The 26,780-nt window shown below is 45.0% G+C and overlaps 1 protein-coding gene across 1 annotated transcript in view; it reads right to left on the bottom strand.

Annotated features, from left to right (window-relative positions):
• Nucleotides 1-3,520: 3,520 nt before the first annotated feature.
• BOK (BCL2 family apoptosis regulator BOK) overlaps nucleotides 3,521-26,780 on the bottom strand; it is a 33,636-nt gene continuing 10,376 nt past the window's right edge. Inside the window, exons 2-5 of the mRNA XM_040427938.1 lie at nucleotides 18,965-19,269; nucleotides 15,868-15,996; nucleotides 10,335-10,498; nucleotides 3,521-4,165 (exon numbers count right to left, since the gene is read on the bottom strand). Coding sequence (XP_040283872.1) covers nucleotides 4,040-4,165; nucleotides 10,335-10,498; nucleotides 15,868-15,996; nucleotides 18,965-19,190 — 645 coding nt within the window. The 5' untranslated portion in view covers nucleotides 19,191-19,269 and the 3' untranslated portion in view covers nucleotides 3,521-4,039. The remainder of the gene's footprint in view (nucleotides 4,166-10,334; nucleotides 10,499-15,867; nucleotides 15,997-18,964; nucleotides 19,270-26,780) is intronic.

The following is a 26,780-nucleotide window of genomic DNA, read 5'->3' as shown; positions in this document are numbered from 1 at the left end:
GGGTTCAGAGCGCCCCGATTCTGCTGATCAGATAGTAGTGACCCAGCCTATCCTCCATCCATGAGATACATGAGAAAAAGAAGATTGTGGATATAAAATAAGACCAGTTTCTTGTAAGTGCCCAGTTTCAGATTTACTTTTTTGTGTAAATTGGGTGGTGATTGCTTTTAAAAGGGGTTATGTCATCTGGTCCCATCTAATTGAGGGCTTTCTGGTCCAGCAGCTGAAATCAATAACCGTTCTTGTTGGGGAAGGCTGCGCTTTTCTCTTGCAATGCCTGCTGCAGGAGAATTATAGTATTCCCTACAGGCAAATTTCCCGACGGGGCGATTCCCAAGGGGCCACTGAAGCCCTCCTCATGGCTACTAGCCAGGTACATAATGATCTGATGCCCTAAACATTATTTAATGCTAGGAGTATCATATGCACCTCGCCAACGGCCGCAGGTGCCCTCCTGAACTCAACTGTATCACTGTCCTCAGAATGGTGATACAGTTGAATACTGTGGGGAAGACGGCAGTATATTGTGCTGCACTGTGCTATTTGATTCTACTGGGGCAGCATTTTGTACTGCACTGTGTTATTTGGTTCTGCTGGGGCGGCATTTTGTGCTGCACTGTGTTATTTGGTTCTACTGGGGCGGCATTTTGTGCTGCACTGTGGTATTTCAGGTCCTGCCTACTTGTATTGTCCCGCCTTCTGTCAAGTTGGAACTGCCTACAACATGATGCTACTTTTAGTTTTTATTTTAGTTTTTTAGGTTTTTTTCTGGGCCACTTTAAGTTACTAGTCCAACCCATGGCTTACATGGCTTTCATACAAATGAATGGGTGACCATGTAATACAGTCTGCCCTCATTGCTGAGTCCTCCAGGGATGTCCATTCCCTTCTCTAGGAGTCTCTGTGTGCTAATAAAGGATATGGACCGGCATTGTCCTGTCCCTTTAACATAAGAGATATTTTTCAGTCATTGATAATACAAAAGAGCGCTGACATGAAAAACTTCTAGAAGCTGCTATCAACGTGGTGCAAGGACAAGCTCTGTGAGAGCGCTGATGATTATTGCTTGGAAATAGCTGTACTGGTGGCACTGGCTTATCTAGTTTCTAAAGCATCTTAATGGCTCTGTGGTTTTGGCCCAGGAAGCCACTAACTTAGTGGAAAAAAAAGCAAGTATCACAAACAGCTTTCCACTTCAGAACTTGTTTATAGCATCCACATTGTTTTCCATGGAGTTCTGGCAATATACACTGTTTTCTTTCTTCAGCCGAGGGAGTCTCGTTGTGACATGGATCTTGATATTGCTTTCAGAATCTCGCTCTCTCCACATGACTTACTGAAAGGTTATGTGACTTTGCTGAGCCCTCTAAGATGTGGTGGGATTTCTGATCCCTCCATGACCTTTTCTGGCTGAAGTCCTGGAAATGTAAGTTAAACAGGCTGAAGATCACAGCTGACGGTATTCAATAATCTTCAAGAATATTTGCATCCAGGGCGTCTGTATAAGTGGATATATTTGGCTTCTATGTAATAGTAAAGTAGGTGCCCATACATGCTGCAGACAAGCCAGGATAACCACACGTGGATTAATACTAATTCTAGCGCTTTGACTGCGCGTGCAACTTCAAACCATGCCAAGCACAGGTGAGACCTAACAATTAGAGGTAAACTGTGTGCAGTTGCGGTAGCTTGGTCACCGCATGCACGGCTAACACAGTCAACCTAAAGGTCCCTCCTAGGATCTGATCCTCTTTCTTTATACCATTTTGTCCTATGTGGACACCTGACCAAGTCCTGATGAAGGGCTAATGATTTGAAAGGCTTTACATAATACTGAATAGAACAGAGCAGTTGTTCGTGGATTTTTCAACACTGAACAAAAAGGGATGGTCACAATGCAGCTGGAATTGTAATTAAATACTTATGATGAGTAATAATCTCAATAATTACTGGTCATCCTAGGTGTGAGCTATCAGCGTTGAAAGGGCTCAAAATGTATTTTGTAAATTACATGTCTCTAATGAATTGCAATGGTCAAGTTCCCATACGTATAGGCAGCATCCTAATATATATTGTGTAACCATGAGAGCAGCTAGTGTCCATACTTTGCTGAACGATATTAGGCTCAGGGGCATAGCTATAGGGGAAGCAGCTGCTAGAGGTCTCAAAATCAGAAGGGGCCTAACCAGGAGGAAGACTGAAAGATTTTGTTGTAAGGGTGCCCTCAACAGTATTAAACACTATATACAGTGACATGACATACAGTATATACATGTAGGAAACGGACGGAGCATCTGCTGGGCCTGGTCTGAGAGAGCAATCTTGACTAGGAGTGAGAGTTGCCTGGGAGAAGGGGGCACCCATTCAAAAAATTGCTGTGGGGCCCAGTCAGTTTTAGTTGCGCCTCTGATTAGACTAATTACATTATTGATATAACTTTACTGCAAACTTTTTTAAACCATCATTGAACAAATTATATTTTCTTTAGGGTTTGAACATGAGAACACAAAAGACAAGGCTCCAAATCTCCATGCCTAGGTGTAAAGTGAAATGATAAACATCTGGTTACCTGCAGCCACCACTAGAGGGAGTTCAGAAGCTTACTGTATACTGGGGGACTTTTATTGAAGTGTTTACGCCACTATTGTGTTTGCGCCACAATTTGTAACTTTTTCAGCTTCAGAAAAGGGTGTAGGCCTTAGCGGGATGGGATGGGACTGGCCGTTGGACTTACTATAGCTTGCGCCAGAGACTGGCATAAGTTATAGCTCAAGCCTATGCCAACTCCTGGCTGGTGTAGATTTGAGTTTCTGGTGCATGGAGTGCCAGAGATGCGACTAATTTATTATCAGGCATCTGCCTCTTAAATTCTGTGCATCTTACTCCAATACGGGGGATCAAGACTGGTTTATGGGAATGCCAGTCTTGATAAATGTCTCCCACTGTGTAATCATTTGGTTCACTGTATAAAATCTATGTCGTAAACACCCTCTAGTGACTCCTCCAGGGTGCCAGTCAGTCTAGGAGAGAAAACGACATTCACTTCAAACTAGGGCTACAGCCAGATGCAGGGAGTGGTGTAGGCATGACTGTAAGGGTGGGTTTACATCACGTTTTATTCCTATGTTTGACGTATACCTTAGAAAAAAAAGGATACAAAAATGCAGCACACCACATTCTTGTATCTTGCACAGTCTGTTAAAAAAAGATATAATTTTTATTTTATTTTTTTGGTGAACAGATAAATATTGTATGGCATCAGTCTGAAGCGTCCGTTGAACATATGCGTTTTTTGTATACGTAAAACAGATGGGAAAAACGTGATGTATATGCACTCTATAGCAAACGGTCACATGTTTTTTTGGCCACATCGAGACCGTGCACCAACCATTCCATCTGACCATATCCTGAAGAAACACCCTTGTTCAAAGACTGGACTTCTGTCTCCTCTTTTGGTGTGACTGTTGCTTAGACAGTTCTCCCTAGAAGTTACAAGGCGTTAAAGGAATTGGAAAAAGTTCATCCTAATGAAAACACAAATGTATAATGCATCATAGGGTGCATGTTATTACAGATCTGGAGTAACAGGGCAGCAATCAGCACAAACATCACACAATACACGATTACATGTGGTGTACAGTCATATTTAGTAGAACAAGGCTGATTCCTTCATCATGTGCGTCTCTAATACTGGTGTAGTATTTCTGACAGCCCAGGCTCTGTAAGTTATTTACTTTGTGCATCCACATGTTTTGCCCATAGTACAAGAGTTCATGAAAAGTACAGGCGGAAGCAGGGGATGTGCCGTATTCTGTCTGTACAGGAATAGCTCTGAGACGGAGGGAATGGGATAGCACTGTCTGGTGTAGCTTTATAGAACACAGTCAAGCCCAAGTGTTCATTTTTGTGAACATGGAGATTCCACAAAGAAGTTGACTGTAGAGCAGCGGATGGACCAGGACACTGAACATGAATGGGAGCAACATCTGGCAGTAGTCATCGAAGCTGCATTTAGTTCTGAACGGACCATGACAAGAGTTTAACGCTCTCGAAGCAGGAAAAATATTACTGCCTTTAGGAAGTGACCTAAGTTGCAGGCACTGGAGACCAACCAGTGAGATCTCAGACCAGGTTCAGAAGCAACCACACATTTTGTTACGTCCGTCTGTGAAGTGAAAGAGAGAACAAAAGAATTTTAAAAAAAGTATGTTCAGCTGAAAAATACAAAAGGTTAAGAGGGTTCTTCAAGAATTATTTAAAATGGCTGCAAGGAACTTGTCCTAGAATGTCAGGAGGACTAGTTGCACCACTTGCAGAGCTGCCTGGGGTGGTGAGGGGTGAGGCCTCACAACCCACATCATTGCTCTACATGTAGATTGTAAGCCCTCACGGGCAGGGTCCTCTCTCCTTCTTTACCAGTTTGTAACTTGTCTTGTTTATGATTAGTGCAATTGTCTGTATTATGTACGTATACCTCTTCTCATATGTACAGCGCTATCGAATGAATGGCGCTTTAATAATAAATAATAATAATAGATGGCAATGATGTGATCCTGCCTATGATATGCCATCATGTCTGAGTAGCCTGACAGGAAAACTCACCAATATGTAGTATATGCAAGTGCCAGAGTGTAATGTTTAGTGAGGCACTTCACCTTATAGGCAGCTCTGCAATTGGAGGTAACCAGTCCTGCTCACATTCTAGGACAGGTTGAGGTTGCTTGCGGCCATTTCAAAGAATTCCCGTGGAAGCCCTTAATGGCGCATTTACATACGCCAACCAAGCAAGCAAGCAATTATCAGAAAGGAACGGCTAACTGCTGGCTCATCAGTGGAGGTGAGATCTTTATGGGAATGAGAGATGGCTACTACAATTGCTCATCCTCATAGAGATTTATTGTTGCAGGGCAGCAGATGGCTGTTTATTTACACAGCACAATCTGCTGCCCAGAAACAATGATTTAATGTGCTGCATGAACAATTAATTCACCCAATTAACAAGCCTTAATTGGGTTATATATTACTTGATTATAAATATATTCCCAAATATCTTTTATTAGTTATAATGGCTCGTTTTGTCTAGGGAGCAATCATTAGAAGAAATAAAATGGCCGCCATCCTATTAGTACCCCCAAATCTGTCGTAATCACACAGCAGGACAAGTTACTTCAGAACACTGAGCCAAAGAGCTACCTCATCCTCCTCTTCTACTTGTCAGGGATTATGATCCTGAATGCAACGAATAAGATCTTCTCTGCTCTTTGTCAGGGATTATGATCCTCAATACAACTAATAAAATCTGCAAATGAATCTCTGTAGGAATTGAGTTCATGAGGAGACATGAAGTACAGACATTCAGGTGAAGACCTTATCAGCTGTGTTCAGGATGATACCTGACAAATAGAGCAGAGAGGAGGATGAGGCAGCTCTTTACCTCAGTGCTGTGAGGTAACTTGTTCTGCTGTGTAATTAGGACAGGTTTTGTGTGTACTTATAGGACAGTGGCCATTTTATTTTCCCAGATCCCATAGTCAAGATAATTATACAATTAAAACTAATGAAAGGTATTTGGGAATGTATTTATAATAAAGATATATTTAAGTATTTCCAGTGATTTTATTTTCTTAAAGGGGTATTCCTATCACAGACAATGGGGGCACATCGCTAGGATATGCCCCCATTGTCTAATAGGTGTGGGTCCCACCTCTGGGACCCGCACCTACAACGAGAATGAAGCGGGAAGAGTTGTGGCTGGAGGACCCCGGGTTTCCCAGGGTCCGGCCACCACCAAGCGCTGCTCCCCACTGCTCCCATACAAGTGAATGGGAGCGCACCGCCCCCACTCCCATTCATTTCTATGGGGCCAACGGAAATAGCCGAGCCAGTGCTTGGCTATTTTCGGCGGCCCCATAGAAACAAACGGAGGTCGGCATGCGCATGCACAGTGCACCCTCCACAGTCTTCCCATATGTCGTTTTCAGCTGGATACCAGGCACAATATACACCCCCCAGCTTATATGCCCTAACTAGTTTAAATATTTATGGGCAGTATATAGATATACCCTAATAATAAAGTGGATATATTCCTAATATTTTGTGTAGATTTGTATGCATGTTTATGTTAACATTACATTAATGTGTATTTTAGAGTATTACAGTGAACCAGAAATTACTTTATCTAAATGGTATCAGGAATGAAAGCCACAGACTAAGCTTGCTTCCCCAATGAATTCCTGGTATTTCTTCTGCGTCACAGGGCGCTTAATCCATCTTAACAGTAATTTGAACTGAAAGTCATTATTAAAATATGGTGTGATAGTAATTTCCGTATGCTTTCCTTGGACTTGTTCTTAAGTCAAATTGAGCGGACTGGAAAGACGGATATATAGTCAGAGCAGATTAGAAACCAGAAACCACTGTGAGCGGGGCACAATGTACAGTAACAGGATGTGGGCATCCTTGTGGGAACGACAGAGAATCCGTTATGGTGGAAAAGTACATTATAGGAAGAAAAGTAAATGTAATAGTAGAAGAAAAACTACTATAGGAGCAGGAAAGGTGGCAGAAGGAAAGGAAGGATGAGTCAATCTTATAGGGTTAAAGGGGCTATCCCATGATGAATGTAAAAATGAAAATTATACATGATATACTACATGACAATCATTATCTAACAAAGCTAGAACCAGCCCTGAACCTCACATTGATCCAAAGCTCCATTCATTGCTCTATTTCCATTCTACTGCAGTTCTCTCCCTATCGCTGCCCAAGGGAGTGTGTCCTTTCTACTGCACCTTTCTCCCTCTTATGGCTTAGGTTGTGTCCTTTTTGCTGCAGCTCTCTCCCTATCACAGCTCAGGAGGCATATGCTTTCTGATGCAGCCCTGTCATCTCACAGCTCAGGGGGCATGTCTTTTTCATTTGCAGCCCTCTTCTTGTAACTTTTACAGTTTCTAATAGAAGATCTGACTGGCGACAGTTAAGGAACTGAGCATGTGCGTCCACCTCAGCATGTTACTGGACAGAGAAATAAGCATGGTGCTATACAGATACATTTTATTGTATAATTCTCATTTTATTGCAATTGCAAGTATTCAGATCCAGATGCTTCTGTGAAAAATGTAGAATATTTTTTAGTGGGACAAACCTTTTAAATATAAAAATTGGATCCCCAGAAAAGGAAAGAAGGAAGGAGGGACCATTGAGGTATCAAACAGGACTTATTGCTAGAGATACCAGAGAGAATGTCGGTGAATATTCTACAGGGGTAGAAGAAACGTGGTGCACACCTTCAATCTCTATGGTAGCCTCCATCCAGTTCATAAATGGCCACATGGAAGTAGACAGGGGCTGCTGGAGTCTGGTCAGTCCAATGTTGGAACATTTTTGGTAAGTTTAGGTGAATATAGTGTGTGTGATGGTAAGTAACCACATATAGCCCAAGTAGTGGCTTTAGGACTGAAAGCCATCAGGTGGTTCATAGCTTGTAGCTTTCCTTTTCCAGAAGGATTTGCCGACAAATATTAAATGTCTATGGGCATCAATGAAATAATGAATGAAGTGCTGCAGTGTTTGTGTGCAAGTATTTGTATGAAATAATAGTTTGTAAATGATGATATGTTTTGCGGCCATGTGGTAGGCCATGTACAGATGCAGTGACAGATGTGTGTAGGAGGTAAACAGAATACCAGCCACATTGTAGGTGGAACTGAATGAGATAACTACTAAGGCAACATAATCAAAAGCATACGAGAAACGGAGATGAGTGCTTATACTGTAGAAAGATGATGCTGATGAAAAAGAGTGGAGGCAGAGAATTCCCAAAAATCCACAGAGCTGACAAATAAGGTTGCAAATGGAGAATGAATACTCAGTACTGGTCCCCATGGTCAAAAAATATGTTGCTCCCTGGGGAGAATCCATGGTTCAAAGCCTCACTAAATGTGCCTTCAGACAGTGTCATCATCAGGACAGTGCATGAAGTGCTGCTTTTTGGCACGCAGAGAAATAAGGGTTCAATATCACCTGTGGATGCTACTAACCTACCTACCAGTTGCTGTATGATAGATCTACTGTTTTACATTGGACAATGGGCAAGTCTTGGAAGAAAAAACATCCAGCTCCACGTCTAAGCAGGAAACACTTTTTATTGATGCGGTTAAAATCTTCATACAGGATAGTTTCGTCAATGCGTTTCAGACCATATGACAATTATGGTCCTTCCTCTTGTCATGAGGAAGGACCAAAATTGTCATATGTTCTGAAACGCATTGACGAAACTATCCTGTATGAAGATTTTAACCGCATCAATAAAAAGTGTTTCCTGCTTAGACGTGGAGCTGGATGTTTTTTCTTCCAATATTTGTTTAACTGCAACCAGGTGCGATATCCTTGCTTGTCTACAGTGGCGTTGCAGGCCGCACCGGGTGACACCAGTGATGGGGGTGACACCAGCAGGGCCAGCATTTAGGAATCCCAGGCATAGTCATTTGTATTGCCGTCCTCAGGAGAGGGAGAGATGTGTCTGGGATTCAAACCCACGACCTTCTGTATCAGAGGCAAAGCACTTACCCACACAGCCATAAAAGCTGCCTTGCCACTGACTGAAAAAATATGAGACTTCTACTGTTATAGGTGGCTAAGTGTACATCTATACACATGACAGCTGCCCTAACACACCCAGCACTGCTATATCTCTATATGACAGCTGTCCCAGCACATTCAGCTCTGCTATATCTCTATATATTATAGCTGTCCCAGCACAACAAGCTCTACTGTATAGCAATACTTAGAGATATATAGATGTAGCAGAGCTGGTGTGCTGGGGCAGCTGTCATATATAGAGATATAGTAGAGCTGAGTGTGCTGGTGCAGCTGTCATGTGTATTAGATGTAGCAGAGCTGGGTGTGCTGGGGCAGCTATCATATATAGAGATATAGCCGAGCTGAGTGTGCTGGGACAGCTATCATATAGAGATATAGCAGTGCTGGGTGTGTTTAGGCAGCTGCCATGTGTATAGATGTACACTTAGCCAGCTATAACAGTAGAAGTCTCATATTTTTTCAGTCAGTGGCAATGCAGCTCTTATGGCTGTGTGGGTAAGTGCTTTGCCTCTGATACAGAAGGTCGTGGGTTCGAATCCCAGCAGAAACTTTTCTGAAAAACAGGCTAAATTAGAATACACAAGCACTGACTCCATATATGGACATACAGGGCGGGACACAGGAAGAGGCCGCATCGCATCGCTGACATGGAGGTAAGTATAAGTGTTTTTTTATTAATACCCGACTGTTACTGCCATGGGGGGAGCGGGAGGCACTTGATACTGGCACATGGGGGGAGGGGGGTTGGCACCTGATACTGGCACATGGGGGGGAGGGGGTTGGCACCTGATACTGACACATGAGGGGGGTTGGCACTATGATACTGGCACATGGGGGGAAGGAGAGAGGCACTTGATACTGGTAAATTGCTGTTGGAATATATTGTTACTAATAATGAAAATGACTTGGTAATTAACATTTATTCACTTGCAACATAAAGCGTGTACAGAAGCGTAGACTTGTCTCCTAATGAGTAAGGCCATGAATCAGAGTGAGTTTATCTATTCATTTGTAGTAGAGCACCCAAATGATATATTTCTGTCTTACATGAAAGTTGTGAAATTGCTTAATGACTCATTTGTGGATCCCTGGAAGAGGTGATATCAGTGTGACATCATTATGAGTAAAACATGGACTAAATGTTTAATTATCTCTAAAACTGTACAGATGATTCATTGATTGAAATGGTTCTCCAGGATTTAACAATTGATGACCCATCCTTAGGACAGATCATCAATATCATATCAGCAGGGGTCAGACACCCTGTACCTCCACTGATCAGCTGTTTGGGAGTAACTCTAGTGCTGGAAATACTCAGCACTGTCCATTGCACAGTGGATGGAGCTGGATACGACAGCGCTGCTTCCATTGACTTCAACTGGAGCAGTGCTGCAGTAACCAGCTTTGTCCACTAGACAATGGACGGCACTGTGTAGCTCCAGCTCCTATCTGCCAGAGCTACTGAAAAACAGCTGATCAGTAGATATTGATGATGATCCTGAGGACAGGTCATCAATATTCTACTTCCGGAAAACCCTTTTATCACGACAGCAGGATCAGACTATACATAGATTCCAGTCTGTAATCATGGCGATGCAGGTCTACATAGGAAATGTAGACTCAAACCAATAGGATATTTTAATACAGCATTAAGATAATTATGTAGGTGTGCACATTAAGTTGATTAAACCTTTTAAGCTAACTGCAGAATGTAAAGACAATGAGGTATTTACCCATCCTCCTCTCCTCTTCAGCCAAGTGACTAAAGTCTTGCGAACAAATTCTCCTAGACAGTCCACAATGGTCAGAACCAGCGCCGGCTGTGAATGTTTTACACAATCGAGTGCGAGTCCCGCTGCCACTGCATACAATGAGACCACTTTACCCCATGTGATCCCTGCAGAAGTAAATGAGAAATATACATGAAACAATTAATTGCTAATAGTGTGATGAGATTTCTCTGCCGATGACCTATCCTCTGGGTAGGTCATCAGTATCTGACCTGTGAGCGTCCAACACTTGGGACCCCAGCCGATTAACTGTTTGAGAAGGCCCCGCCGCTTGCAGTAGCACCACAACTTTCACTCAGCTCCTGAAGCAAAGCGCCTGTGCTTGGAATCGCAGATCAGCCCCATTCACTTCTATGGGGCCGAGCTCCGCCTAAGTCAAGTGACCAATGAACGCAACATCAAATTCCCTAGAGAAAGCCGCAAGAAAGCCACGAGCACTACTGCAAACAGCTGATTGGCAGGCGTCACGGGACCCCCACCGATCAGATACTAACCTATTCAGGTAGGTCATTACTAGTAAAGTCTTGGAAAACCTCTTTAATTATGAATGAGACTATAGACTTGATGTTTTAGATACCTTGCGTACCCTGCAGGTATTCATTTTCTCATCATATTAATAAAGTATTATTGCTTAATTTGTTTATATTGTATGCATACATCTCACTAATCTATTTAAATCCGATCTGTCATCCTGTTAAACTCCCTTCTTGAGCATTCCACCCAGGAACACCTGGTAAATAAAATGAACTTTTAACTATAGTCCATTTGGTGACATGACTTTACAGACTTTCAGAAAGTCACAAACAAGGGTACTGCTCTGTGTGTACTTCAGATCGCATTCCCTGATAGGGATTTAAGACACAATTAAATTTTTATGGCTTGCACCAATTACATGCAGTGACATAAGACTAATCACATGGTCAGATTTCCATGGGCACTGGTCACAAGCCCATTTACAGGAGCCAACAGAGTGGGCACTGACCTGATCAGTGTTTGCAGTAATGACTGATGATGTTGTAACAAAACCCCTGTTATTGCCTGGACCACAGACCGTAAACTTGTACAAACCCCCTGGATTCATTACTTTTATTTTGTTAATTGTGTCACAGTCAATGCCCATTGTGTTTGTTAATGGTGTGACAGGCAATGCCCATTGTGTGTTAATTGCATCATAGGCAATGCCCATTGTGTGTTTTAAATGTATAGTTTTGGAGTTACAGAAATGTGTTAAAAAGTATATTGTTCGCTTGGAAATAATTGAGCTGATACCACAATTAACTCAATTATCTCCCAATCAGAGGAAAGGAATGTACAGTGATGGGGGTGTTTAAAAGGTAAAACTGTAAATGATTGGCTGCTATGTTTATGTCCTCAGTTCCCAACAAGGTCCACGTGGGTGGTAACCTTGTTGGAAAATGTGTATAAAAGGCAATGCTTATGTGGTCATTAAAGCAGTCCTGCTTAACCCTCAATATATAGCCTTGTCTTGTTATTGAAGGGTACCTGTTTCCAGTTTAATCACTAGCCCTGTAAAAGAGCTCTACTTCTCCCTCTCTACAAGGATCCAGCGGATGGGATATCGGGAATACTCTGCTGCACAGCCTCTTGCCGGGAAAAGGACGTCTCCAACGGCATACACCCTGCTCACAACCTGGGTGACCGTTACAGAGGTATGGGGATGAATGATCGCCACTATGATCATTTGTTCCCATTCAATTTCCTTGTCTGTCAGAAGCACAACAAGAGATGCTGTCATCCGGCAAATGAGCATTTGCTTGTTTGTTGGGTGAATCATGGCACTTTTACACAGGCCAATCAGGAACAAGCATTTATACAAACGGTCATTCCCAATAGCTTCCCCGTTCCTCAAACTGTGAAAAAAAGGGCCTTTAAAGGGATATTCAGGGTATGTGAGGCTATAAGGCTGCAGAGGGTACGGGCCCCCATTCTTGTGATCGCCCGGGTCCTACCGCTTGCACGACTTCATTGCAACTAACAGTAGTGAATTTGGTGGCATTGCGACCTGCAGGATGACACGACCCAACAGACTGCAGAAATCCAATCCTGATGCATTTGCTATAATTAGTAACTGTCAGCGTGGCAAGTCATCACATGCCACCATGTAGTCCTAGAAGAACACATCTAATATATAAAGCTGAGTGTATGTCCACTAAAGGAATCTGCCCTGTAGCATTTACAATCACGAAAGTTGGTACACACGTATATCAGGTGTCCAGGAAGGGTTCAGCTCTCTAGCACGTACCGTTCCTGAGATATTCCCAGAAAAAAATATGCATTAGCCAATAGAAGCCTGGTCACATGACCCTTATCAGCCAATAGAAGCTCGCAGGCCCTTAGTCTCCACATACACAGTTTTACACCAGGTTTCCATAACAACCCTCCCATTTTTCTTTACTGCTGCAGGTCAGCTTTAAAGGAGCAGGGTGCTATGGATGACACTGTTAAGGGAGCAGAGTGCTGTGGAGGTGACAGTTCAGGGGGCAGGTAGGGTGGCTATTCAGGCCACCCTCAAAAGACAGCCCTAAAACTCCCGCCCCTAGGTCCTGCTAAGCCACGCCCCTTCCCACTCCGCAGCCGACGGGGATTGAAAAAATGAATGTAAAAATCAACTTCTGTCAGCTCAGGGGTGGGAGGGAGGGTGACCTTCTCCCTGCAGCTCACGCTCAGACAGCACAGTGCTGCTGTCTGAGAGTGCGCTGTTCAAAAGGACATCCCTGTGTCCTTCCAGGGCCTGCGTCAGACGGAGTACAGGGAGTCTGAAAGCCATACTGCCTAGGGGCAGGCTGCTGTGGAGGTCACAGTTAAGGGGACGGTCCGCTATGGAGGTCAGTGTTAAGGGGCAGATTGCTGTAGAGTCCACTGTTAAGGGGACGGAATGTTGTGGAAATCACTGCTAAGGGGATGGGGTACTGTGGAGGTCACTAATAAAGGGGCAGGCTGCTGTGGAGGTCACTGTTAAGGGGGCGGGATGCTGTGGAGGTCACTGTTAAAGGGGCGGCCGCTGTGGAGGTCTCTGTTAAAAAGACAGGGAACGGTTGAGGTCACAGTTAAGGGGGTGATCCCCTATGGAGGTCAGTGCTAAGGAGCGGGGTGCTGTAGAGGTCAATTTTAAGGGGCGGGGTGTTGTGGAGGTCACATTTTAAGGGAACGAAGCTCTGTGGAGGTCACTGTTAAGGGGGCGGGTTATTGTGGAAATCACTTAATGAGATGGGGTACTGTTGAGGTCACTAATAAAGGGGCGGCCACTGTGGAGGTCACTGTTAAAGGCGCACGACAGGTTAGGGAAATTTCACAGCAGAGTGCGCATGCACCGGGGTAGGGAAAAAGTATGGGCCAGTGCGCAGGCGCGGTGATCGGATGGATGTTCTCAACTGGACACCGGCCGACACTGCGCATGCGCTGGGAAGTACACCAGCGGTTAGGGTAGGGAAAAAACACTGGCCCGTACGTAATTTTTTCGTTCCCTAACCACTGGTGAGGCTCCCGGCGCATGCGCAGTGTCGGACGGTGTCCAGCTGAGAACATCCATCCGATCACCGCGCCTGCGCACTGGCCCATAATTTTTCCCTACCCTAACCGCCAGCGAGTCTCCTGGCGCATGCGCACTTTGCTGTAAAATTTCCCTAACCCGTCGTTGTGTGCCTGCGCGGCGCTGCACACCTCCTCACGTCATGTCCGGTGCTACCGGAAGTGACGAGGGTAGGGAAATCTCACGAAGTAGGGAAGTATAACGTTACAACGAGGGGGCCACTCCCACTGGGCGGAGCTAACGGCAGCGGAGACCTCACTGTGGGGATTGGTAAGTCCTCCTCCTCCGCTCTGTCTACTAAACAAATGCCAATTGCACCAGTGAGTATTCATATTATTATCAGAATATAGCCTAACTTATCAGGGGTATATTCTGAAAGGTAGACCACTGTACCAGGGGTATGAAAAGGGGTATTTGTCAGACAACAGTATTTTAAAAGCTCCTCCATGATTGTTACATGTACTGAGTTACCATTAGCAACAAGTGGCAACATAACCCATAAATAAGGAGGGCATTTAGGTCCATGGAGCCTCACCGATCATGTATGGCTCCCAAGACCAGCACAACATTATAGTCCCATTCAGACCATGAAAAAGCAAAAGAAAGAGAAGAACAGTAGAACTGTCACCATATACTTAAATGAAGCACGTATAGGAGATGAAATCAGTTAGACCAAATGGTATAACAGTCCGCAGTGTGAATGTCCACTGTGCTTCTTCACGGAGCATGAGGTTATCTATGTTACCTCCTCTTGGAGACCCCCTTACATGTTCCATCCCTTGGAAGCTAACACATTGCTCCACTCCAGGGTGGCATTCCATAACACGTTGGGCGATTGGGGTGTCATCCTCATTGCTGATACTCAGCAGATGTTCTCCTATGCGCCTCCTGAATTCTCTTTTGGTTTTACCCACATACTGTTTTTGACAGATGCATGTAGCCACATAGACCACCCCTATCGTTCTGCAGTTAATAAAGGACCTGATATTATAACTACGTCCTGTCGTAGTACACTTTACTATGTTGCCCTTCTTGATCACCTTGCATGCAACACAGTTACCGCATTCAAACGTTCCGGGTGGTCTATTGGTTAACCAGGTAGACTGTATAGGAGGGCACCAGCTGGTCTCTCAGGTTACTACCTCTCCTGTACGTGATGAGGGGAGAACCCCCCACAAGATGTCCAATCACAGGATCCGACTTCAAGATCCCCCAGTATTCCTTCAGAATGTCCGGACCTCCCTATTGGCCAGATCGTACGTGCCTATGATCCGGACCTTTTTATCATCCTTTACCCGTTGTCTGGGAACCAGGACATCGTCTCTATTACTTGCTGAGGCATGCTGGTAAACCTCAGCGAGACATGACCCAGGATATCCTCTCTGAAGGAATCTCTTTTGCAAATCAGAAGCTGCCTGTTTAAAATCCACCCACTCAGAACAGTTATGTCGAGCTCTCAAGTATTGCCCCTTCTGTATGCCATACTTGAGTTTGTTGTAGAAAAAAAACTGGTAATGCAAGCAACCGCGGTGTACAGAGATCTCACAGGGCCCCATAGCAAAACTTATTATGAGCCCCCCCCCCCCGCCCCATCCGGTTTCCCAGAACATGTGCATCAAGCACTCCTAGGCAATAAGGAATGCAAAGTGTGACTGCCTAGATTTACTTTCACTTTTTTATTAAGAGGAAGAATTTTTTAATTAAAAAAAAAGTGTAACAAATGTCGCCCTTGCCCACTTTATCTGATGTCAGAAAAACTAGAACAAGTTCTACATAAATATGGCACTCCTTCCAATCACCATAATTCTCAAAGTATTCATACCAGACAAGTGGCATATGGCAACAAGCTGCGATCTTGAAAACCATGAGCAACTGGTACTAGAATTTTTTTCCCTGTTTATATTTGCCAGCTTCCAACATTAGTACCTGCTGAGAATATTTCTGCGGCAACTGCAAGGAATGCATCCGATAAAACAGACTCTGAGGCGAGGGAGATGTTCAGTTGTCGAGCAATGTTCCGGTATACAGCTGGCCTCATGTATTCAAGCTCATCCCCTGCAATATAATAACAATAAGGGGACATAGTTATTACTAAGTATTTGGCTCAAGACAGCGTAGAAGTAAACTTATACTTTCCTTCTGAATTTTTGGAATTTTTTTCAACTGTATGTTATTCTAAATTATTATTATTATTATTGTTATTATTATACGTATGTTTAATGAATACGAATATTTAAAGAGAATGTACATCATCCAATGCCTCAAAAACTGAATAAAGAAAAACTTTGCAAATCACCTATCGTTCTGTGTCTACCCTCTCTCCTCTCCTCATTCTGGGTAGTTGGTGGGTAAGTGGGGGTCAGTTGATTTTTCTTGTTGTGTGTCTGGCAGTATTGCTTTAATTGTGCACATTGTTGTAAGATAAAATGTATAAAAGCTGTAAACACAAAGGGGGTCATTTACTAAATGGGCAGCATGGTGGCTTAGTGGTTAGCACTGTTGCCTTGCAGCGCTGGGGTCCTAGATTCGAATCCCACCAAGTACAACATCTACATGGAGTTTGTATGTCCTCCCCGTGCTCCGGGTTCTCCGGTTTCCTCCCACACTCCAAAGACATACTGATAGGGACCTGAGATCGTGAGCCCCATTGGGGACACCGAATTATGCTAATATCTGTGCTATAAAAATGCTACTTTTCCCTGCTCACGCCAGGTCTAAAAAATGGGGCGAGTGGTGGGGGTGGGCTCCCAGGCCCGTCTCATTTATCATTTTGTATGCCTGTTATAGGTGTATAAAATGTTCTAAATCTACACCAGCAAGGGGAGCTGGCATAGATTTAGCTCGCAGTGGATGCGGTGAAGTTATAAAGAGGTCGGCGCCTCTACATAACTTCAACGCCGGTCTTAATAAATGACCCCCAAAATGTTTGAACTTTGCAAAGTTGTTCATTTTCAAGTGTAGATGCTTTGGAGCAATATAAGATTATTCGGAAGGTGGACATAGCAAACTTAAGGGTTTTTTCCACTACTTAAAAATTATGTGCAAGTGAATTACATGCAGTAAAATCAGCCACTTACTAATGTACTGTCTGTAGCTGGGAAGGCCTCTCAAATGTCTGACCTGTGCAAAAAATTCCCTAAAGCTATTTTGCTTTATTATCTGATTTTTAGGGGTATAGTTTATTATGCTGTAAAATCTTAACTTCAGGTACAGATTTTAGCTTCTGACCAGTCTTGGAGTTGTACTTTCGATCAAAGCTTTAACAACTGGATTTTTAGTTTTTGGCATGGTTATACTTTAAAGCTTATCAGATAGTAATTGTTCAATGATTGAAGTTTAATTAATTCCAACTGTCTGCTTTAGTAGAAAAACATGACATGATCTGAGAAAACCAGAGGCTACACAGGGGTTTGCAAGATATTTAAAAGTCTTGTCCCAACACAACTTATCCCCTGGGGCCCTTGCTGATCACTAGAACGGAGGGTTGTGCTCTCCCATTTGACTGGAGCAGCGGAAATGCATGCATTCTCCCATGCCTTCTCCCATGCCTTTCAACTTTATGGGGTTGCCAGACAACTCCATACAAACAGGGGAACATGATCCTCCATTCTAGTGATCGGCGGAGTCCACAGGACAGGGCATAAGAGCCTGATCAGGAAGGGGGGTGTTGAGTCAGAGCAATGAGTGGGCACTTGTCCCTTATCCCGTGGATAGGGGATAAATTGTTGTAATGGGATAACTCCTATAAGGCCAATTTCACATGCAGTCCCAGCCTGACTGACTAACGACCCAAAAAACAGTATCATAGGTTCAGATCATTAGACCTGCTGTTGGGCTCGGACTTTGCAGCCATGGTATGCTCATGTGAAATTAAGCTGGCCATACATTTAAGATAATGATCGGCTGCATTGCGGCCGATCAGTCGTCCATGGGATCCTTTGCAACGATCCCACCAACTAAATTGCCAACCAGGGAGTCAGTTCTTTATAAAAACAGACTCCCTGGTGCTTGAGCACAATGGCAAGTGATCGGCTGAATTCAGCTGATCATGCCATCAACATGCAGTTTCGGCCCATGGACGGCCAAAGTTTTCCGACACAGCGGTTCGCATTTTTGGCAGACTTGTTGGCGATTGCGCTAGTTTTTCAAACGTCAGTCGGTCAGAATGGACGAAATCTGCCATTTCGGCCAACTTTAAACTTATGTGTATTGGTAGAAAGGTGTAAGGCCTGTAATGGTCTCCATCATTCATACCAGGGCTGAAATGGTCTCCACATCCACGATGAAGCTATGCATAAGTTATGAGACGACATAGCTGACATCAAGGAATTCTGTTAAGACTAGAGGTTGAATGTATGAACATGAACTTTTAGTTCATGTTTGTGCATATTTTGTACAGGATCTTAATCAGCCTCAGACAGGTGTCTGGTTTATGTCCCCTTGGGTAAGCAGAACACATAGTCACATTGTGAACCATAAAGCAAAAGAAGGTGGATAACATGCAAGGGTCGGGGAAGTTATGCATATTCTCTGTCAGTTTTTGATAGGGGCAAATCCCATCTGGCAAGAGCAGGAACCTCATGAACATGGCCATATTACATAGAATTTTTTTACATGCATTCACAGGAAATTAATTGGAACTTTGGCATGTGTGATTACATGCTAAATTAAGGAGGTGGAGAGTCACATTGAGAGTCATACAGAGATATAGGGACTCTTTGTATAGGGTCTTGGCTATGTGCATGAGGACTAAAGGCTATGAGAACGTGCTCTAATAGGAGAAAATTGTCAGAAGACAATATTTACTTGTCCGTAGAAGACGGGACACAATTAGGGAGATGAACTGAAACTGGGGCAAAAGAAGACAAAATAGCAATTCCCAAAAAGCAAGCCAAGAGAGCAGTTACCAAAAAGCAACCTATATGATTCACTTTTCCTGTGAACTTGTCTCAATAACTCTCTCACAATGTCCTAACCATTGCTGTTCAAACTAAACACATATCCAATAATAAAGAATACTGACCCAATCTCAGGAACGTTGCAGTTACCTCCGCCATACGTCCACCTACTGTAGAAGAGATGCCATGTTCTGGTTTGCTCCATCCAAGACCAGCACGCTGAAGTCGCGCCTGAATATAGTCTCTGCATAAAGCTTTACCTTGTGCAACCAGCTCCTTATCTGTGGGGGATCTGTCAAAAACCTCTAAAACTTCTGCAGCAAACACAGATGAGCGGCGTAGCATCTCCATTTTTAGACAGGACTTCGCAATAAGCCTCCATTCACATGAACACCATTGGTTTCGATAAATTTTCTTAACTAATTGAAACCTGTAAAAGATAAAAAAAAATTACCATCAGCTATTTCAGGCTGGAGTGACTGTCGTCTTTCCACCACAATCACTACTCACTACTGAAAACTGCTTTTTTTCATCATATGAATTTTTATAGCTTCAGTCTCGCTCTGAATTCCCACAATCTTTTTAAACTGCGGTCATTGCTCTTAAGAAAGAGACTACAAGCTCATTTTCTCTGCAAGCGAGGAGCAACTGACTAGAAACTGATAACAACGCAGATCTCAGTAGACTGAAACTGCACCTTAAAGGGTTTTCTGAGATTCTGATACTGATTACCTATCCTCAGGCACCACCGTCCATTGGATAGCAGGCATGCTTGGTATTGCAGCTCAGTCCTATTCACTTGAATAGGACTGAGCTGTGCCTAGGCCAAGTGACCAATGTTACTGGCGCAACGCTCATCGGAGGTGTCGAAATTCGGACCCCCACTGATCAGATATTGATGACTTATACTGACAATAGTCCATCAATATCAAAATCTCGGAAATCCCATTTAAAGCAAACCTCCAGTCTAAACCTAAAATTTGTCCATACATGCCACATCGGATTCCTTCTAAGATGGCTATCACCATCTCGTACATACCCATGAAGAGCGCTGTAGGAAGGTCTAAGACATGCCCCTTCCCTCCACGGCCCTCAGATGGACACAGTGCCTGCATAAATGCACTGGTCCATCTGAGAGCACTAGATTTGGACTGAAGGTTTGGCTTAAGCTGGCCAAACTCAGAACTATGACTATTCCTGCAGAAGTTAAGCCACTGTCAGAAGTAAAGATCCCAACAGAGGGAGTTTTGGGAGGTTCTCATACACTTAAAGTGTTCCTGTACAAAAAATTTTGATATGTCATAGAGACATCAAAGGTTTTGATTAGTGGGGGTCCAAGTGCTGAGATGCCCACTGATGGAGAGAGAAGTCCTGACATAGAACTCTTTCTCCTCGCTGTAGGAGATGGGTTCACAGACTTTCTGTTGAGTCCATCTCCTGCAGAGAGAAGAGAGCGTTCTATGTGAGCACTTCTCTCTTCTCATTCTAGCAATCGGTGGGGGTCTCAGCACTCAGACCCCACCAATCAAAACCTTTGATGTCACTGTGACTTATCAAAAGTGTTTTTTCAAAGTTCAGGGACTAGAGTTGAGCAGACACCTGGATGTTCGGGTTCGGCAGGTTCGGCCAAACTTGAAAAGAAAGTTCAGCTTCGGGACCCGAACTTGACCCCGAACCCGAACCCCATTGAAGTCAATGGGGACCCAAACTTTTGGGCACTAAAATAGCTCTAAAATAGTCGTGGAACGGGCTAGAGGGTTGCAAAAGGCATCAAAATGTGCTTAAGAGCATGGCAACTGTTCTGCAAACAAATGTGGATAGGGAAATGACTTAAAATAACATAAAATACAGAAAAATTTAAAACAATCTGGATCTAGGAGTAGGAGGTTGAGGAGGCGGTGGATGTGGCGGTGTAGGTTGACGTGGCGGTGTAGGTGGAAGCGGCGGTGAAGGAGGAATAGGTAGCCAACACTGATTTGTGTTTTTTTTTATTTTTAAATTGGGGACATATAACAAAATAAATTAAATATTGGGACATATAACAAAATAAAACTAAGAATAAGTGCACTTGAGTACAAGAATGGATGGTTGAGGCTGGTATAAATGTCTATTCTGCACAAGGTAAGGACAAGTCCTGTGGGATCCATGCCTGGTTCATTTTAATAAACGTAAGCTTGTCCACATTGGCTGAGGCCTGTGATAATGCTCTCTGCCGTGCTAAACACACATTCACACTATACACTGGCTGCAGGGCAGGTCAGCACCTCCAAGGCTGACAAAGCTTTTCCACATTTTGGCCATGCTAACCCTGCCTTTTCAGGTGCTGGCGGTGCCCCAGCTGCGTTGGCGACCTCTTCCTCCTCCTCTGCCTTCGCCTTGTGCTTCCACTGTGCCCCCGCTGTCAGGTGGGAATGCCATCAGCAGCGTGCGCTTGTAGTCGCGTATCTTCCTATCAGTTACAGATGTTTTCAATAAATTTAGTTCCCTGTCAGCAATGCAGAGCAGGGGTTCATTCACGGCAAAAGGGGGTTCATGTCACCCAGCAATACAACAGAGGATTTTGAGAGATTTAGGCCCCTGTCACCCAGGCACAGCAGGGGTTCATTCACGGCAAAAGGGGGTTAATGTCACCCAGCAATACAACAGAGGATTTTGAGAGATTTAGGCCCCTGTCACCCAGGCACAGCAGGGGTTCATTCACGGCAAAAGGGGGTTCATGTCACCCAGCAATAGAACAGACGATTTTGAGAGATTTAGGCCCCTGTCACCCAGGCACAGCAGGGGTTCATTCACGGCAAAAGGGGGTTCTTGTCACCCAGCAATACAACAGAGGATTTTGAGAGATTTAGGCCCCTGTCACCCAGGCACAGCAGGGGTTCATTCACGGCAAAAGGGGGTTCATGTCACCCAGCAATACAACAGAGGATTTTGAGAGATTTAAGCCCCTGTCACCCAGGCACAGCAGGGGTTTGTATATGCCAAAAATGGTAAAATGTCACCCGACAATTGAAAATAAGAATTTTTTCAATTTAGGGCACTAAAATTGGCACTTTTTTAAATTAAAATGGCTCTAAAATAGTCCTTGAAAAAGCTAGAGGGATGTAAAAGGCAGTAAAATGTGCTTAAGAGCATGGCAACTGCTCTGCAAACAAATGTGGATAGGGAAATAACTTAAAATGAAATAAAATAACTAAAAATTACAAATTATTAACCTGCAACTCAGAGAAGGAGGTGGATATGGAGTCGGAGGTTGAGGAGGCGGTGAATGTGGTGTTGTAGGTGCAGGCAGCAATAAAGGAGGAGGAGGTAGCCAACAATGTTTTTTTAATTTTTTATTGGGGTAGGTAGCCCCCAAAATATTGGGACAAATAAAAAAAACAAAAACAAAGAATCATTGCACTTGACTTGAGTACAAGAATGTACAGTCGTGACCAAAAGTTTTGAGAATTAGATAAATATTGGAAATTGGAAAAGTTGCTGCTTAAGTTTTTATAATAGCAATTTGCATATACTCCAGAATGTTATTAAGAGTGATCAGATGAATTGCATAGTCCTTCTTTGCCATGAAAATTAACTTAATCCCAAAAAAAACTTTCCACTGCATTTCATTGCTGTCATTAAAGGACCTGCTGAGATCATTTCAGTAATCGTCTTGTTAACTCAGGTGAGAATGTTGACGAGCACAAGGCTGGAGATCATTATGTCAGGCTGATTGGGTTAAAATGGCAGACTTCACATGTTAAAAGGAGGGTGATGCTTGAAATCATTGTTCTTCCATTGTTAACCATGGTGACCTGCAAAGAAACGCGTGCAGCCATCATTGCGTTGCATAAAAATGGCTTCACAGGCAAGGATATTGTGGCTACTAAGATTGCACCTCAATCAACAATTTATAGGATCATCAAGAACTTCAAGGAAAGAGGTTCAATTCTTGTTAAGAAGGCTTCAGGGCGTCCAAGAAAGTCCAGCAAGCGCCAGGATCGTGTCCTAAAGAGGATTCAGCTGCGGGATCGGAGTGCCACCAGTGCAGAGCTTGCTCAGGAATGGCAGCAGGCAGGTGTGAGCGCATCTGCACGCACAGTGAGGCGAAGACTTTTGGAAGATGGCCTGGTGTCAAGAAGGCCAGCAAAGAAGCCACTTCTCTCCAAAAAAAACATCAGGGACAGATTGATCTTCTGCAGAAAGTATGGTGAATGGACTGCTGAGGACTGGGGCAAAGTCATATTCTCTGATGAAGCCTCTTTCCGATTGTTTGGGGCATCTGGAAAAAGGCTTGTCCGGAGAAGAAAAGGTGAGCGCTACCATCAGTCCTGTGTCATGCCAACAGTAAAGCATCCTGAGACCATTCATGTGTGGGGTTGCTTCTCATCCAAGGGAGTGGGCTCACTCACAATTTTGCCCAAAAACACAGCCATGAATAAATAATGGTACCAAAACACCCTCCAACAGCAACTTCTTCCAACAATCCAACAACAGTTTGGTGAAGAACAATGCATTTTCCAGCACGATGGAGCACCGTGCCATAAGGCAAAAGTGATAACTAAATGGCTCAGGGACCAAAACGTTGACATTTTGGGTCCATGGCCTGGAAACTCCCCAGATCTTAATCCCATTGAGAACTTGTGGTCAATCCTCAAGAGGCGGGTGGACAAACAAAAACCCACTAATTCTGACAAACTCCAAGAAGTGATTATGAAAGAATGGGTTGCTATCAGTCAGGAATTGGCCCAGAAGTTGATTGAGAGCATGCCCAGTCGAATTGCAGAGGTCCTGAAAAAGAAGGGCCAACACTGCAAATACTGACTCTTTGCATAAATGTCATGTAATTGTCGATAAAAGCCTTTGAAACGTATGAAGTGCGTGTAATTATATTTCACTACATCACAGAAACAACTGAAACAAAGATCTAAAGGCAGTTTAGCAGCAAACTTTGTGAAAACTAATATTTGTGTCATTCTCAAAACTTTTGGCCACGACTGTATATTTGATGGTGGAATAAATGTCTATTCTGCACAAGGTACAGACAAGTCTTGTGGGATCCAAGCCTGGTTTATTTTAATGAACGTGAGCTTGTCCACGTTGGCTGTGGACAGGCGGCTGCGTCTGTCTGTAATGACGCCTCCTGCCGTGCTAAATACACGTTCAGAGAGTACACTGGCTGCAGGGCAGGCCAGCACCTCCAAGGCATACAGGGCAAGCTCTGGCCATGTGGACAATTTGGAGACCCAGAAGTTGAATGGGGCAGAACCATCAGTCAGTACGTGTAGTCGTGTGCACAGGTACTGTTCCACCATGTTGTTCAAATGCTGCCTCCTACTAACACGCTCCATATCAGCAGTTGGGGCCAGTTGTTGCGGCGAGGTGACAAAGCTTTTCCACATGTCGGCCATGCTAACCCTGCCTTCTGAGGTGCTGGCGCTGACACAGCTGCGTTGGCGACCTCTTCCTCCTCCCCTGCCTTCCCCTTGTGCTTCCACTTGTCCCCCGGCGTCAGTCGGGAATGCTCTCAGGAGCGCGTCTACCAGCGTGCGCCTGCAGTCGTGCATCTTCCGATCACGCTCCAGTGAGGGAATTAAGGACTGCACATTGTCTTTGTAACGGGGATCCAGCAGGGTGGCCACCCAGTAGTCAACACACGTTAAAATGTGGGCAACTCTGCAGTCGTTGCGCAGGCACTGCAGCATGAAGTCGCTCATGTGTGCCAGGCTGCCCAGAGGTAAGGACAAGCTGTCCTCTGTGGGAGGCGTATCGTCTGCGTCCTCCGTATCCCCCCAGCCACGCACCAGTGATGGGCCCGAGCTGCGTTAGATGCCACCCCGCTGTGAACATGCTTCATCCCCATCCTCCTCCTCATCCTCATCCTCCTCGTCCTCCAGTAGTGGGCCCTGGATGGCCAAATTTGTACCTGGCCTCTGCTGTTGCAAAAATCCTCTTTCTGAGCCACTTCTAAAAGACTGGCCTGAAAGTGTTAGAGATGACCCCTCTTCCTCCTCCTCCTCGTCCTGGGCCACATCCTCTTCCATCATCACCCTAAGTGTTTTCTCAAGGAGACATAGAAGTGGTATTGTAACACTGATAACGGCGTCATCGCCACTGGCCATGTTGGTGGAGTACTCGAAACAGCGCAACAGGGCACACAGGTCTCGCATTGAGGCCCAGTCATTGGTGGTGAAGTGGTGCTGTTCCGCAGTGCGACCCACCCGTGCGTGCTGCAGCTGAAACTCCACTATGGCCTGCTGCTGCTCGCACAGTCTCTCCAGCATGTGCAAGGTGGAGTTCCACCTGGTGGGCACGTCGCATATGAGGCGGTGAGCGGGAAGGCCGAAGTTACGCGGTAGAGCAGACAGCCGAGCGGCGGCAGGATGAGAACGCCGGAAGCGCGCACAGATGGCCCGCACTTTATGCAGAAGCTCTGACATGTCGGGGTAGTTGTGAATGAATTTCTTCACCACCAAATTCAGCACATGCGCCAGGCAAGGGATGTGCGTCAAACCGGCTAGTCCCAGAGCTGCAACGAGATTTCGCCCATTATCGCACACCACCAGGCCGGGCTTGAGGCTCACTGGCAGCAACCACTCGTCGGTCTGTTGTTCTATACCCCGCCACAACTCCTGTGCGGTGTGGGGCCTGTCCCCCAAACACATCAGTTTCAGAAAGGTCTGCTGACGTTTACCCCTGGCTGTGCTGAAGTTGGTGGTGAAGGTCTGTCGCTGACCGGATGAGGAGGTAGTAGAAGAGGAGGAGGAAGCTGAGTAGGAAGAGGAGGCAAAGAATGATGCCCTGTGATCGTTGGCGGCGGAAGGACGTGCGCCAAACAGCTCTCCGCCTGGGGCCCAGCCGCCACTACATTTACCCAGTGTGCAGTTAGGGAGATATAGTGTCCCTGGCCGTGCTTACTGGTCCACATATCTGTGGTTAGGTGGATCTTGCCACAGATGGCGTTGCGCAGTGCACACTTGATTTTATCCAATACTTGGTTGTGCAGGGAGGGCACAGCTCTCCTGGAGAAGTAGTGGCGGCTGGGAACGACGTACTGTGGGACAGCAAGCGACATGAGCTGTTTGAAGCTGTCCATCTCCACCAGCCTAAATGACAGCATTTCAAAGGCCAGCAGTTTAGAAATGCTGGCATTCAGGGCCAGGGATCGAGGGTGGCTAGGTGGGAATTTACGCTTTCTCTCAAAGATTTGTGAGATGGAGAGCTGAACGCTTCCGTGTGACATGGTGGAGATGCTTGGTGACGGAGGTAGTGTTGTTGGTGGCACATCCTCTGTTTGCTGGGCGGCAGGTGCCAACGTTCCTCCAGAGGCGGAGGAAGAGGCCGAGGCAGCAGCAGAAGAGGGAGCAGGAGGGGCCTGAGCCCTTTCTTGGTTTTGAAGGTGCTTACTCCACTGCAGCCCATGTCTCGCATGTAGATGCCTGGTCATGCAGGTTGTTTAATGCCTCGCTTCAGGCTCTGATGGCACAGCGTGCAAACCACTCGGGTCTTGTCGTCAGCACATTGTGTGAAGAAGTGCCATGCCAGGGAACTCCTTGAAGCTGCCTTTGGTGTGCTCAGTCCCTGTTGACGGTGGCCAGTAGCAGGCGAACTGTTTTGGCGACGGCTGCTCTGCTTTTGCACCCTGCTCCCGCTTTTGCTACGCTGTTGGCTCGGTCTCACCACTGCCTCTTCCTCCGAACTCTGAAAGTCAGTGGCACGACCTTCATTCCATGTGGGGTCTAGGACCTCATCGTCCCCTGCATCGTCTTCTACCCAGTCTTCCTCCCTGACCTCCTTTTCGGTCTGCACACTGCAGAAAGATGCAGCAGTTGGCACCTGTGTTTCGTCATCATCAGAGACGTGCTGAGGTGGTATTCCCATGTCCTCATCAGGAAACATAAGTGGTTGTGCGTCAGTGCATTCTATGTCTTCCACCCCTTGGGAAACCCTGCCAGCGGAGTC

The sequence above is a fragment of the Bufo bufo genome, chromosome 4 (assembly GCF_905171765.1).
Source record: "Bufo bufo chromosome 4, aBufBuf1.1, whole genome shotgun sequence".
Classification (NCBI taxonomy): Eukaryota; Metazoa; Chordata; class Amphibia; order Anura; family Bufonidae; genus Bufo; species Bufo bufo.
The sequence above is the reverse complement of the archived record's forward strand: the minus strand, read 5'-3'. Positions and strand labels throughout refer to the sequence as shown.